Genomic DNA, 15290 nt, shown 5'->3' on the forward strand with positions numbered 1-15290 from the left:
GAAGTGCGAGACGATTGGCAACGACATTCGGAAATTGCAGACACGAACGTTCGATACGAGAACGATGAATTCGACAAAACGGTATCGGCAAAAGGTAAACGAAGCTAGCCTGCGTCTCTTGTATCGAGTCGCGTGCTTTGTTTCGTATCATTTAACGTCAATATAATGCCGCTTGGTACGATCCCATTGTGTGTTTTTCTAATGCACTCGGGGCACGAACGTCTCGCGCAAAAATGCCGATCGTTTTGCACGATAAAGCGCTCCCTAATGACTGGCAGCGAGCGAATAAATTTAATCGTGCCGGTAACAGCAATTAAGGATATTATTATAAATCTTTCCATAGTGTACGCTAATGGCGAAAAGAACTTGCTATACCTTTCGGATAATTAATCGGACCGTGTAAGAAAACGTCAGACCGCCTGCCCTCGTGTGAAATTCCTTGCCATCTTTGTCTTTGTTCGCCGTCGATTTCGAAACTACGAGCGTTCTGTCCGCGAGGAAAGATCCTCCAGCCTTCTATCGAGCTTCGCGATTTCCTTCTTCGTGACTTCGTAGGAGCCACGATAGCTCCGGGGTGAAAAAGCACGGAAGAGTCGTGGGGACCAGGCGAAGATAATGTCTCGGGACGGCGATATAATTCAATTCGTGGCAAAACAGACTGGTCTGGACGAAGGTAGACGAGTACAGGGTGTAGAGTATAAGGTATACGGTCGAACAAGTGGAGGTAAATGAGATCCGGTTAAATTTGAGTTTAGTAAGTTAGCGCAAAGTTGGCGGAACTCTGTGGTCCGTCACGCGGGGCACCGAGAATAGGGAACACCGTGCACCGTGCACCGTGCACCGAGCACCGAGCAGTCAGCGATACCGTACACGCGGTGTAATTGCAATTAGCATATATCACATTGGCGTAGTTTGGCCAAAGAAGGCGAACTCACGCGAGCCACCACTGGCGTACCCATCCATCGTTTCGTACAGGGACCAACGTGTTCAACCCAGCGATGCGGCGATGCGCTAAGAGTATTACATATTCCGATAGTTTTTAAATTAGCGCTTTTCTTTCGTAATTAAATATACGTTCCGCGATGCAGACCTTTAGTATCTCCTTTCTGTACGCTGCCCTTTTATCGTGCAGTTGACGTTATAAAAGCGGTGGTCTATGTTTGATACTGGCTCGAATAAAACTTGTTTGGAGAAGAGAAATATAAAAAAGGAAAAAAAAAGATATCTTGATCGGATATACCGTATCGCATTACAGAAATTATGTTACGTTTTCTCGCTACACAGTCGCGGGTTAAACGAATACCGTTGTCGACGAGGCTCGACGAATGTAATGTAGCAAGGGAATAGGTTAATCGTTAAACGAAAGAACGGCCCTTAATTAACGGGCATTAACAGGTTCAGTGCACCGTAAAGTAAGATGTTTAGATCAGTTGATACAGCGTAGTCAAATGTCTTCACCGAGATCCGAGCACATGTTGCAAAAGTGGAGTAAAACGGACGCCGTTAGAGCTCCGCCCGAGCTTTCGATACGATCCTTTCTCTCTCGATTATTAATTCGTTTCTAAACACGAGCAGCACGCTAAGTAGATAAGGAGAACGATCTCAGCGTAGAGCAGGAAACGTTTCCCCTGCATGCGACTAAGGCGAGATGATTATCGTATCATCGCGTTAATTTACGCGACCGTTGAATAATTTATTTATGCATCTTTTGCGGATAATAAGTGCAATAAAAAAGTAACGCGACATTATCTGCTCACGCTGTTCAACGACCGAAGGATTATGTATCGCATATTTTGCTACTATTCTACGTTATTGCTCCAAAATAGGCTTTGCTTGTTTATTATACCCGATAAATAAAACGAAATTATGATATATATAAATAACAAATATCAGTGGTATCGTTGAGATCGCTGATAACATACGTGTGCATTTACATAGGTGCAAACGCTGAATGATTAATTTCGGTTGGGGGTTTGCGAGGTTCTTTTTAAACGCATTAATAACGCGATAATAAATTTTTCTCATTTCCTGTATGCATAGCCTTGTTGCTACCTCTTACTTAAACAGCATCGAGCCAGGGTCGTTCGCTCGTCTCCTTTCGTTTCCCCTAGATTCGACCATTCCATTCTTCGTTGGTTATGTACACAGTCGCGCTAGGTGCGCGTGTGTCGTGCCACATCGCGCGTCCCTTATCCGATACCATCTCGTTGTTCCTTATCGACTGAAATTTGCGATGCGCGTTGCTCGCGATAACGACCTTTTACAGGGTGTGCGAGAAACGAACGTTCTATCCTGTGTTATTATTTCCATCGTACAGGGCGGCAAGCGAAACCAAACGGAATTTTTTAGGATAAGCGAAACACTCGTTAGGAAAGTGGAAGGAAATTTCCTGGCGCCACTCTTGGAGCGAAAGGTCGCGACGCGAGAGTTAAACGTCGAGCGGACGATGCCGTTGAAAAGTCAGGACGCTTGTCACTGGAATTAGCGCGTGCTGTAAAACCACAGAGACGTAGAACGAATTTTATAGCAGGGCGGGTTGATTAGCGCGACATCGCGCGGGCTACGGTGCAGAGAATTTGCGTGCACAGAGTAAAACGTGGCGAATGACGTTTACGGGGTCAGTAACGTTGTCGCTTTTACCTTCGAGTCCGGGATTATTTCTTCCTAATCTCCGTACGGAGGAGAAAGGGAAAATAATACGCGTAATACGCGTCCTGTACGGAGGACGACACGGGGAAAGCTAAAGACGGATAAGGCATCGTTAATTGGCGTGACAGTGTACCGAAGATGTGCTTATCGTGGCAACACTGTATGCTAACCGTGCGGCCATCTTTGATGGTAATTACAATTAACAGCAAACCGGGGATGTCGTAAAATGCAATTAAATATTATTACCTTTCCTCTAATGGTTACCGCGACCGTGAGCGCAAGCCGTACATTTTCTCGAATGTATCGACGTACGCTGCAGTATAAATTCTTATTAATAATCCATTAACGCGCAGCAACGAGGATTCGCTAAACACGACGCTGGTCTCAATTGGTATTTTCTAAGGAGGTCGTCGTTGTTTACCGTTCGACTAATACAAGCGCGTCGTCCTTCCGCGCTCGCCGCCGTCTCCACCGAAAGGAAACAGTTTCTTTCGCAATCTTCTTTAACACCGACAGAGACGTATAATGGGCGAGGACGAGAGGGAAGAGGAGAGAAAAGTGGAAGTTGCGGCCGGCGATGATCTAGCGAGGAAGCGTGAAGCGTAGCGCGTTGTCGCCATGCGACTAATTGTCAGGGACGGTTCGAGTTTTCAAAAATTCCAACAATAAAGCCGCTCGAACTGGAGATTAAGTTTCCGAACGGCTTCGTAAAGCGTGTACCTTGATTCACGAGATCGAGGTATTTGAAGGAGGCAAAAAGAAGGGAATAAAAGTGGCTGAGCGTTACGCTTTCTTTCCCACATTCTGTACAAAGATATTTACGAAACGACGTAACGAACACACGGTGGCGTGTCGAATCGACGTCACTGGTCGCGTTGACGTCTTCACTTTTGTTCCCCGTAACCGTAGGAGACCGTGGCTACTCGGATAATAATCGTTCTCGATCGTTTTCGTGATGCGACCGGTTACCTATGGACCTGTAACTGGCTCGAAAATTCACGCTATCATCGTGCCATCGTCTTCTCCTTTTTTTACCTGTCACCGACGTCCTTTCGGTGAGATCGATTAAATATCGGACGAGATTTATCGCCTCGTCGCCTCGAAGAATAGCTTAAGAACGCGTTTTAATGGAACCGTTGCTACCGACACCGGCCTTCGTCGAACGATACCAACCATCGTCCTTGATCGTATACCAACCACGGAATAACGATCATAATCCAATAACGAAACTACGCTTGATTGGGGTTTTTCGTGTAAAAAAACGATTCGAGCATCGAGCCATAAACCAACGCCGACTTTATCATCCACGGTGATCGAACACGAGGAAATTCACGAAACCGAGAGAGGCGTGTATTATTTCCGTAGCCGGCGCGGCGGTCGAGACGAACCACCACCTCGTTCATTCGCTCCACCATATTAGAGACCACCGAGCCTTCGATTCCGTGACGTACGCCAATTTCCGGTACCGCTCTGCTCAAATGTTAACCGCGCGCGAGGAACGAAACGAAAACGACACGAGTCCTCTTTCCTTCTTCGCCACTCTTTCTTCCTTCTCTTCTCTTCTCTTTTCTTCCCTCTTTCGCTATTCCCCACCACCTCATTTCCGGCTGGTGCGCTCTTCCTTCGTTTCTCATCGCTTTTCCATCAGCGGTTCTGGCAGAGAGATCGCGGCTAGCGAACAGGAACGATCGCTACGACAGCAGAGGTGGAAGAAAGGGAAAAGGATAAGGCGAAGAAGCGGACAGAGAGAACGAGAGGAGTAGGAAAGGGCAGAGATGCTGAACAGTGCTCATTGGACGGTTGCATTTTATGCGCTGGACCGGCCTCTCCTGTAATTGGTCGCCACTCAATTGCCGCTCATTAGGTAACTGCCCGTTTTTTGCACCGACTGTGACTACGACCAGCAATGAAGCTCCGGCTAAAAAAAAAAAAGAAAGAAAAAAAATTTATCCCCTTTCCCGCTGACCTCTGTCGTCCCTCTACCGTTGCTTCGTAATAAGACACTTCTCTCGTGTACCGATCCGTATAAATCGCTCCTACTATCCGGTCGTTCTTGAAACGTAGAGCGAGAGTTCATGGAATATCGCGAGGGATTCGAAATTTTCCTCCCATTCGGCGAATACGCGGTGGAAGAAGCGAAAGGGGACGGAACGTCCTTCGTTGATCTTTCTTGTCTCGCTACGAGCACTCACCCACACCGAGACGAGGTTAGATTGCCGGTAGATGACAGGTTGGCAGTTCTTTGTCTACCTTCGAAGACTATAGTTGCCCCGGCCCTCTTTTTATATCGTAAAATTAGTTGGCCGCGGTTTCCGGTCTCTGATTCCTCTTCCCCGTTCTGTGTCCCCGTTCCTAACTCCGCGGCTAAAGGACGATTTGCCACTTTTACGGAGAACACCGGAACTTGTGGAATCGATTCGCGGAACGAAAGTCTCAGCGACGCCTTGGCATTCCTGCGTGGAAACATACGACAGAAGAAAAATAGGAAAGCGCTTCGTACGTCGACTGTAGAGGAAGGTATCGAGATCCTCTCGATGGACTCGTTATCGAAAATATTAATATCGGATAAGCGATCTCGATGGTATTTTCTAAGATACGCTGAAAGCTAGTCGTGTAACTTTTCCAGCTCGTAACAACGATCGTCGATGATAATATCGACAAAAAGTCGTACATGCCGTATATGCTGCGAGACTACCGATCACGTGGCGTATAATAATCCGTGCCCCAAAGGTCGATTACCATCGAAAAGCAAAGTTTGTTCCCGTGGAAGGCGCGCGAATTAATTGCCTCGGGGCCCGGTGGATCGTATTTCACGGATAGATACAACGTCCCGGTCTTGTAATTTTCTAGGATCGCTGTCACCGGTTGACACGGTGCTCGTAACTGAACTTAACGCGATCTTGATTGGCTATAAACGATCATTACCGAAGAGAGGAAATTACGTTGGTCGATGAGCGCCTTCTGCTCGTCAGCCGCTCGATACCGCAACATCGGGCATGATTCTCGGTACCGCGAACGTGCCAGCAACGTGTCGTTACAGTCTTTGAATTTATTCGGCCTACCTGCTTCGTATTTCACGCGTACGGCCCGCTCCTACGGAGTATCTCGTCAATCATAGTAAATCATAGTCGCTTTTATCGCTACCCTTGTCGCCTCTGGTACCACAGACGCTAACTCGTTTCGTTCTTTCTATTCCGCTCTGAACTTGATATTTAACTCGAACACTGACCAACTGACGCGATACGTTTGCTATTTTCTCGCCTGATACCAACACCGATACTTACGATCGCGAGGAGTTAATTTCGTTGATCGATCGAACGATCGTTTCGCGATACGTCCACGCGTTACGGCGCAACCAAACGGTGTAATTTTCTAATTCGGTGCCGGGCGCGAGCTAGAAGAGATAAATTATTTTTAATACGAGCCCATGCCAATGTGTCGCCGAGTCAACCAAGTAGAACGAGAAAAATTCGTTGGAGCGCGAGGTCCGAGCGCGAGAATGAAATAGAACGATCGAGGGGGGAAGAGAGGAAGCAGCAAGAGACGTCAGGTTCCTGTTAATAACCGTTATGGATGAGATGTATAGCAAGCTACATAATTACAGGTTTGGATACATTGCTTACTGGCCGGTGCACCCGAGCACGCCCTCTGTTCTCCTTCATTAAGGCTGCCGAGGACGGTAGCCGCCTGTTACTCCTTCAGTTTCATCCACCTCTCTCTCTCTCTCTCTCTCTTTCTCATCAGCTTCTTCTTTATCTTCGTCTCTTTCTTCGTCTACTACAAGCTACGAACGATTCGTACGTCAGAGGAACTCGTCTCTGCTCGCGCGTTTAGAAAATTTCCATGATCAAGCTGCGTGTAATTCGTTCGAACAAAAAGACACCGTTCGTTCGAGCGCCGCTCGACGATCACATGAATTCCATTCGTTCGACGAGTTACTCGCGATCACGAAAAATATGTAATTCGTGCAGAAAGGACAACGACGGTAAAACGTGTAAGACGCTGAAGTTTCGCGTGTTCGATGGTAGCCGGTATATTTCGAGCGAAAGAGCAGCGCGAATCTCTAGGTGAAAAATCGGCCACTGGCGAAAGTTTAAACACGGATGAAAGTGTCTCTAATTTCGACGTTAAGGATCGGTCGCGCGTGAATATCCCACCGTTTACTGGAAACTTTTACCGCGTTATGAAACAAGCAGGTAGAGCATCGATGCCGTAACATCGTGGCTCGCCAAACAAGGACAGCGACACCTAAACGTATTCGAGACACGTTCTCTTACGGAACGAGCAAGTTTAAGTCCACGAGTGTAGTTAAAAGTTAGACTCGAGAGACGCGGACAGCTACGAACGCGCGTAGCTAGCTTGTACGGCGCGAATTCTATTCGGAAAGGTCCGAAAGCGAAACGGTAAATTTCGGTGGAGACAAAAGAGGAGAGGAGAGGAGAACGAAAAGAAGAGAGAAAGAAGAGGCTGCCTATTAATAAGAAACGGCCGCGCATCGTTGCGGTGTTTTCCATGCGGATCGGATCGATTACCGATCTGGCCCCGGGTTGGATACCAGACTCTCATCTCCTCTGTCCACCCTTTATTCCTACTTTTCTCGTTCCCTCTGCTCGGAGGACTATCATTTGTTAAGCTGGACAGCTTAGCCCCGTCATTACGAGCAATCACACTTGATTATTTTTGTCTACAGAGTCGTACACTAGCTTATATACGTCTTGGTAAATGATCGTCCCTCGGTTAGGACCGAACGAAGAAGGAGTCGAGACGAGGTTTGGGAGAAAGACGGGCCGACGATCGGCCCTCCATTTCCGTTTGATTGCCGGGGATGTGTGCGCCGGGGAATCCGACTGATTTCGAGCGCATGCGCGTGCAAATTCAAATTGGGAAATTAGACGTCGAGAGGGAACCGATTCGAGGAACAAAATCAACCCCGGGATCGTGATTTCTTCCGTTCCGTCTCTCGTTTTCGTTTCCCCCTCGTCTGTCGTCTTCGTGGCCGTCTATTCCCAATCGTGACTCGTCCTCGCTTTCGTTGTCGTATCCTCGCGTTTAAATGCGTGCCTTTAACAGAAAGCAGGAAATATTTCTACATACGTAGACACGCAAAGGTGACTTTTGGGGCGACAGCTTTTGAACGCGCAGTCTGCCTCGTTCGTAATGCTCGTATCGTAAAATATAATTAACGCTATCGGTCGGCGATACGGCTAATGTTGCCATCGAACGGACAACGTTCGAATTCGCGGCGGCGCGAAACGGCCAAGGAAATAATTTAGCGCCTTCTTATCGCGTTCAACCGCGGTTCTTATCGAACATATTTTACTCCAAAGGTCAAATAATCGACTCCAGGTACAAATTACTGGCTATAGTTATCGGGAAATAATTTTATCTGTTGATTTAAAAATACTCGTTCGCTAATCACCTCGTTTGTTCATTGTTTGTCCGGCGAATTTCGCTGGTTCCCTTTCCGAGGAAAATTCGAAAGTTGCAGTGTGAACGACGAGGACGAGGGCGAGGTAATTCGAACGATATGATCTTATTAAAAATGGAAATAAGCGTGGCCGCTGACCAATCGAGAACGAGACACGCATCGCGCGCAATCAGCCTTCTATAAAGTGGATAAAAAACACTGTCCCATCGCGGTGGCGGTTAACCTGCCGTGAAATTGCTAGGAGTCGTACTGACGCCGAGCGAATTCGCAGAGTCACCATTGGCTCGTCTTCCGACCTGCACACCTATACGACACAGGCTAAAACGCCAAAGGATCCGACACGTAGAACCTCCGTGTTTGTTTAAGAACCGTACCGTTCTACCTCTTCCCTTTTTCCCATCTACAAAATTAGATCGCAATCAAGATTCTTTTCAACTGAATTATCCTTAAAACGACGTGGCATTTTTTCCAAGCAGACACTGCTGTCGTTCTTTATCGGTTGAATTATAATCCATCCCGGCACAACCAAACACGGCGCGTCGAAAAAACAAAAGTGCTGAAATTGTTTTCAACCCCTTTCGGTGTGTGGCACCGATTAATAAGTATTTGACGATACCCGCCCGCGATAATGATCCAGGACACAATGTACGTAGCAACAATGCTTTTTAATCGGCTTAATTACTTTTTCGAGAAACAAGCTGACTGGTCAGAAACTGACAAGAACAGCAAAACGAATGCCTTACGCGTCTTCCTGTCGCGTCACCGACCACATCCATTTCTCAGAGATACAAACGAACCGCGAATCTTGGTCTCTACGAAAAATCCAGCCCGAGTTTCTATACTGTTTCGTTCGTCTAGTCGTCGCACTTGCTATCGTTGGAAAAATTCGACGAAGCAGCGAAAAGTTGCTGCTGTTCGCTGGAATAGATCGTTGACCGACGTCTGTGCGTGCTAGTCACGTGTTACCGGTTACGACGATTCGCGGAATCGGAAACGTGGAAATTAATTCGGTTTGCAAGCTGATATCTTGACGCGGTAGAAGGGGGTCTAGAGGAAAGAAGTTGGTTCGATCGAGCAATCAGAACCGGCCGAGGAAGAAGTCGGAAATCGGGGAGGTTATTCGAGGTTGGGTAATCCAGCCGAAGCACACGGCAAAATGAAGAACGGAAAGGGAACGAAAGAATAGGATTGGGTCGCCCTTTCAGATACTACGCTTATGCCTCCGATCTAATCGCCTTGGTGGACCATCCACTTTTTCATACGTTGCGATAATTCTCGTTCGAACGTAAACGAAAAAATCGTACTACGTTCACCGTCTTATTGAATCTTCGTCCGAATCGTCCTTTCCAATGTATAATGGCATGAGAAACGATAGTGGTAAAAAAGTAAGAAATTCCTTGTCCAGCGTATCATTTCTCCGCATTACGCGAGGCGTTATCGACACTTTGTAACACGCATTTCGAGAAGATATAGGCGATATTAGCCTGCCACGCACATCCCTGGTATCATTATTATCCATGGGATCGGGAACACGCCCATCAATTTGCATTTCCATTCGACAGCTCGGTACGTTATCATATCCGACGCCGGGACGCGATGATCGTCGGAAATCGTGCGTAATCGCATCTTGCGCCTCTAGAAACGGTTTGACCACAACCAGACAGTTCTATCGACCAGCCGAGTATTATATCGCGGATTGAACGCGCAACGATACGGTTAAATAGAGGATTGCACGTTCTGCACCGGGAAGAAGAGAGAGAGAGAGAGAGAGAGAGGCGTGCAGAAAGATCATGCAGGTAGGCCGTTGGGGCAATAAAAGTTCAAAGGAGCGCGTGTGGAAGGTTCGTCGTTGTGTTTTCTTGGTACGGACGCGTGATTCAGTCCGCGTAATCTGCACTCTGCGGTTTCGTTCGTCGATTCGCATCGGTCTCGCGGACATCAGCCGCATGATCTTGTTGGTTTAGCAATATCATCGATAATTTGACAATCGACCGCCGGTTCAACGCTACGTTTATCTCTATTAACCGCGTCTCCCTGTTGGCAACGAGCCTCGTACCATCTCGCCTGCCGATTCTTCTAACCGTTTCAGTGGCAAATCGTCGAAGTGGCATTTCAGTCTCGAGTCGCGATTTCGAGTCTTTGCCGAGCTTCTTCGATCGTTCGTCCTCGACCTGTGCGCGAGCGATCAAATTTTTCATCGAGCAAATCGTCGCTACGACCTTACCACTAACGGAAAGACAGGGAATAAAGATGGAAAGGAAGGCCGAGAAAGAAAAACGAAGAGAAGAGAAGAGGCAGCTGCTCGCTTCTTCCTGTTAAACAAACAGGCTTGAACGCGAGGCGCGTTCTTTGGCAAACCGCAGAGCACTTCCTTCGGATGTTTAACGAGATCCTCGGTGCTCGATCGGGCAAGTTCGCGCCGATTCCCCGTCGATTTTTTCGCCGAATCCCGACCGCAAGTCCTTCGTTCGATCGGTGATTCGAAGTAAATCAGCCAGCAATTTGCCAGAAAAATAAAACCAATGGACTACTCGAGAATACACAACGAAGAAGCGAGAGAAGACGTAGAAAAGAGGAAGATTGTTCGAGATCGAGAGAAACTGGCGGAAAACGCGCGATTACGAAAGTTACTCGTTCGATGTAACATTGTATAATAATTCTCTGGCTGCTCCTTCGTTTCGCGTCATTGCGTATTCGATCCGCGATCGAGGTGCAGCCATGTAGAACTCGCAGCGTTCGGCATTAAAATCTCGTTGCAACTTTCGATGATATCTGTCGGTGGGCCGGAAGTTACCACGGGTTAAAACATTCGTCCCTTAGTTTCGGTGAAAATATGCGGCAAAACGTAGATGCAGGATATGCGTTTAATGGAGACGGAAGAGCGGCTCGAGAAGCGAAGATATCTCAGCGCGGAGAACTAAATTCGAAACGAACGGTTTGTTGGATGCTAGAACGCATCAACAATGAGTCATTATTAGTTGTGCTCCGAAACGACTACATCGAGATCCAGACGCTTTTGTCCTTTATCGATGGTGTTTCAGAAAGGACGAAGGTGTAGATTAACCAATCAAACGGGTGTTGCTACCTCACAATAGTCGACTTAATGACTGTTAGTCGGACCCTTTATCGATCGTCCGATCTGATCAATGATCCCCTTTCTTTCATTTTCTACGTCATTCTCGGCTTCTTCTTTTGCTACTAACTTCGTTTCTTTTTCGTCGTATCGAGGTACCGAGGTTTCTCTTTTGGTAGCTCGATATCTATATCAGCTTTCGATCCTGTCGAAGCATATACCGAAACGATTCCGTGGCTTTCTCGTCGACACCGAGCTGCTCTCTTTCGCTAAAATCCCGATACGAAGCACGTTGATTTGATACGAAGAAGTAGAAAAACACCTGCGACCGGCATATGTCCATAAATTATATGTAAAATTCCAAAGTAACCCTGAGGTTATCAAGTTTTTACACAAAGGTAGGAGAAAGAAATAGTCAGTTATTGGTCGGCCGTCTAACACAAAAAGTCTTATTTAATTAAGCACTGTTAATGGCGGGTGATCCACGCGTACGCGCTCGGAGGTCCACGAGTTCGAATTAACTTCGGAGTTTCTTACACCTCGAAACGATTCCTGGGCAGACGAGTCGTGGAAAGGGGACGACGTCGGGGGAACAGAGAGGCTGTGGCAACCTGGAGAACTCATCCGGTCGATGATTCGGCGTAATGGGGTAGCGCCGTAGGGGGCGTGGCCCCTGCTAATGACATCATCGTGACGTAATCGTTTCCTTTCAGTCATTGTGTATACAGACACGGCAAGAACAACACCGTGAAAACATGATCACAATGGGCGATGATCGTCCGTCGACGCCGGCGCGATACCCGTGAGACGACTGCCCAACAAATATAATCCCAAATACCTTCCTTTCGACTATAAATTATGTTACGTAGTTTGTTCGTACGACGAGCCGAGCCGCGTTCCAAGATTCGACTTTAAGTTTTCACTTCGAAGATTTACAATCAGTTCGACGTTCGTCCGACGAGGACATATCGAAAGTTGCTCGTCGATCGTCCCGAATATTATTCATTTTATCCTCCTTCTAACGATAAATTAAATACGGTAAGTAATCGATCAGCGATACTTGAAAGTTTTGGTAGTTGAAGTTACGGACCGAGTGTCAGTTCAATTGAGAGAAAGACACGATGGTGCGCGTAGTTGTGCTGCATGTCAATGGCATCGATCAATGCCGGTTCTCGCGATGGTGTAATTTACAACAACTCGGTTACATCTTGAAAAAAGCAACGGCGATCGAGCATAGTTGTCAAAATTACAAAACGATCGCACTCGTTTTAATTAAAATATCATTAAACCTGAGAGAGAACCTCGATATCTAGTCGAATCGGCAGATCCGAATCTCAATTTCCGGTTTTCCTTCGCCAAATAACCGCGATAATTTATTGTTTGTAACGGGAGATTAAGTGATAATACGTTCAATAATCTCCGGGCTTGGATGGATCACGTGAATCGCCAGAAGGAACGAAAGTAGCTCGGGGATAATTATTTGTAGCCGCGGTTAACCGTATGTAATTTCGAGAGTCGGTAGCAGCAATCGATCATCGAGATCAGATACATGAGTCTGGAGGATAGCGGACCTTCTTCGATGGAGGAGGTGCTCCGTGAAACTGAAGATAAGCTCGCCGCATGGGGTACCCGTAATTATCGAGACAAGAACGGTCAATGATCTTTCCGAAGCAACTCGTTTCGCCGCGTCATCGATATCGCGCGACTTCGATTCCACGGTCTTCGACATTCCAAAGCTCGGGCGCGCCGTTCGTTTCGACGAAATTTTGATCGAAAGTCTGGAACGCTGTACGAAGATCTGATTTTTCCGAAACGCAGATTCACATACGCTTTACCGGACAAATTACCGTGGCACCGCTACCGATTTGCTTAGCGAATCTGCTGAATGAGTTTCTGAGGCGTCGATGATGGTTCGATCGAACTTTTTCATCGGTCGGTATTTATTATACCGCGCAACTGTTTAGTAATGAGCCTGATTCCAGGCTCGAACAGCGTATTAGCTAGACCGTGAGAAGTCAAGATTTCGGAGTTATAGCTGAAGTAACTTAACAGTTTGGATTACGTAGTGGAGGAAAATGACTCATCCAGGCATTGGAATGATCATCGGAATCGAACGAGAGAAAAAGCACAATTCAAATCTCCGTCTCGGAGAAAAAACCATGGTCTACGTTGAATCTTCGACTTCGATCGCTCCTTTCTTATCTCGCGCTCCTCTCTTCGGCTCGTTGGCGCGTATTCGAAACGATCGAGCGAAATATCGAGGAGGAAATGGTCCGGTTGCCATTTTAAACCGGGCTCGTGGGGCCTTTGGGATTTGATCTGTGGACGAGGTAAAAGAAGAGTCGCGGCACGTTGCAGGGGAAGGTAAAGAGCAAAGAGAAAAGGAGAAAGCGAGAGAAAAGAAAAGAGGAGAGAAGAGAAGGCGTAGCCATAGAACAGCGTCGATTGGCGCCGGTGCACGGTGTTAGGATTGGCTGTACGAGGAGAGTCGAGGCGGGTCGCGATTCGAAGGCGGGCGTTTCAAAACGACTGGTTCACCCAACGATCCACGGCAAGGTGGACGTGTACCAGCACCAGCACCAGCACCGGCGCGAACCATTTGAAAGTTCCGGGCACAGTGGGGGAAGTTACCTTGCCGTCTCTTCCATCCAGCTATCCGACCGAGGAAACGGCCCCACACACCGGTTCGCGCAGCCGCAGCGTACGCCTCTCGCTTCTTCCAAACGCGAGCAAAGCCGTTCCAGTGCGCGTCGATCTTTTCCTATTTCTTCTCTTTCCCCGTTCGCCTCGTTTTCCATGCGCGTCCGCGTCCATGCTTTCCATTTCGCACCGACTATTGCCGATTCGTCGTGCTGTCGAGTTGTCGTCATCGCGATATCAGGAAGATTCGCCGGTGATTTCATCCGTGGACTTCAAGGTGCGTGAACGAACGTCAGTCGTAGTCGTGGACGAGCTGTGCGATAGTCAAGTGTTTCTATTTTGTTCGACAACTGTGTTCGAGAAGACCAATCGAGGTGATCGGCCTCAACCAGAACAACCCTGTCGACGCATCAAGGTTGGTAAACTCCGTTACCGCACCGTTTCTTTTTTCTTGTCTCCTCCCATTGCTTCGTTATCTCCTTTTATCGTCTACTATAATCAGAGCTTACTTCTTCGTTTTCTCATCTGCTCGTTTACCCGTTTCCTCGTTTCGCGTTTGTACAGTCGATTTACGCCTTAATGAAATTTATCGCGGACTACAATACCGACGAACGTAAACCGCGGGAAACGCGATAATGAAACTTTACGTTCGCGTTTATTACGACATACCCCGCCCGTTAAAATACCATTCGGTTTTACGGCTCGATAACTCAGCATTCTAACTACCTATCCCTGCGATCCACCAATTACGTATTTCGTACAACAACAGACGTACATTTGTATTTCGATATTTGGTTAATTAATACGACGCGACTCGTTTACGACAAGGATCTTTACTTAAACTTTATCGTACAACATTTATCTACTTACGTAACTCTATGCTCAATGAGATATTGTTTGCTCATTATCCTTGCTAACGCAACGTTCTTGTAACGTTTATCGGTTTGACGTGACGGAAAGGTAAATCATATTCGTGTATATCCAGAGCAAAGAGAAAGGCGGTCTTTTACCGTCGGACTTGGCTCTTCTCGGCCAGACAACGCTTTCCTTCCTAATTGCCTTCATTCACAAACACTCGTTGTCCGTTTGCAGTGTGCTTTCTTGTTCCGAGAACTGGCAATTACAGCCTTAGAGCGATCGTTATCCTACTCCTGTGACAATTTCCGTCTAAGCGTAATAAATTACGGGAGCGCTATACTTTTATACCCAGATCGGACGATAAGCAACAATACAATATAAATACGTGGCATGTAGATGACAATTTGTCAAACAGTCACCGTGTCGAGAATGAATTATCGTAGAGTCTAACCTGAAGAAATCGAACGATAGATAGGCCACGAAATAACTATGACACGGAAGAACGTTGTCGTTTCCCGTTGTCGCGGGAAATTCCCGGAAATTCCCGGAAACGTTGCAAATAAAATTCCGATACATCGAAGTCAGGATGTAGCTGTGATGCGAGAACCGAAGAACAATCGTGCTGCGGTTTTTTTATGACGT

The 15290-nt window shown here is 47.1% G+C and overlaps 1 protein-coding gene across 2 annotated transcripts in view; it reads left to right on the forward strand.

The window, feature by feature from the left end:
• The first annotated feature begins 13262 nt into the window (after positions 1-13262).
• LOC122567475 (homeobox protein aristaless-like) overlaps positions 13263-15290 on the forward strand; it is a 35368-nt gene continuing 33340 nt past the window's right edge. Inside the window, exon 1 of one of the 2 annotated variants that reach the window (XM_043726032.1) lies at positions 13263-14205. In XM_043726032.1, the coding sequence (XP_043581967.1) occupies positions 13963-14205 (243 nt within the window). In that variant the 5' untranslated portion in view covers positions 13263-13962. The remainder of the gene's footprint in view (positions 14206-15290) is intronic. The other variant, XM_043726021.1, reaches the window with a different exon arrangement.

The sequence above is a fragment of the Bombus pyrosoma genome, linkage group LG1 (assembly GCF_014825855.1).
Source record: "Bombus pyrosoma isolate SC7728 linkage group LG1, ASM1482585v1, whole genome shotgun sequence".
Lineage (NCBI taxonomy): Eukaryota > Metazoa > Arthropoda > Insecta > Hymenoptera > Apidae > Bombus > Bombus pyrosoma.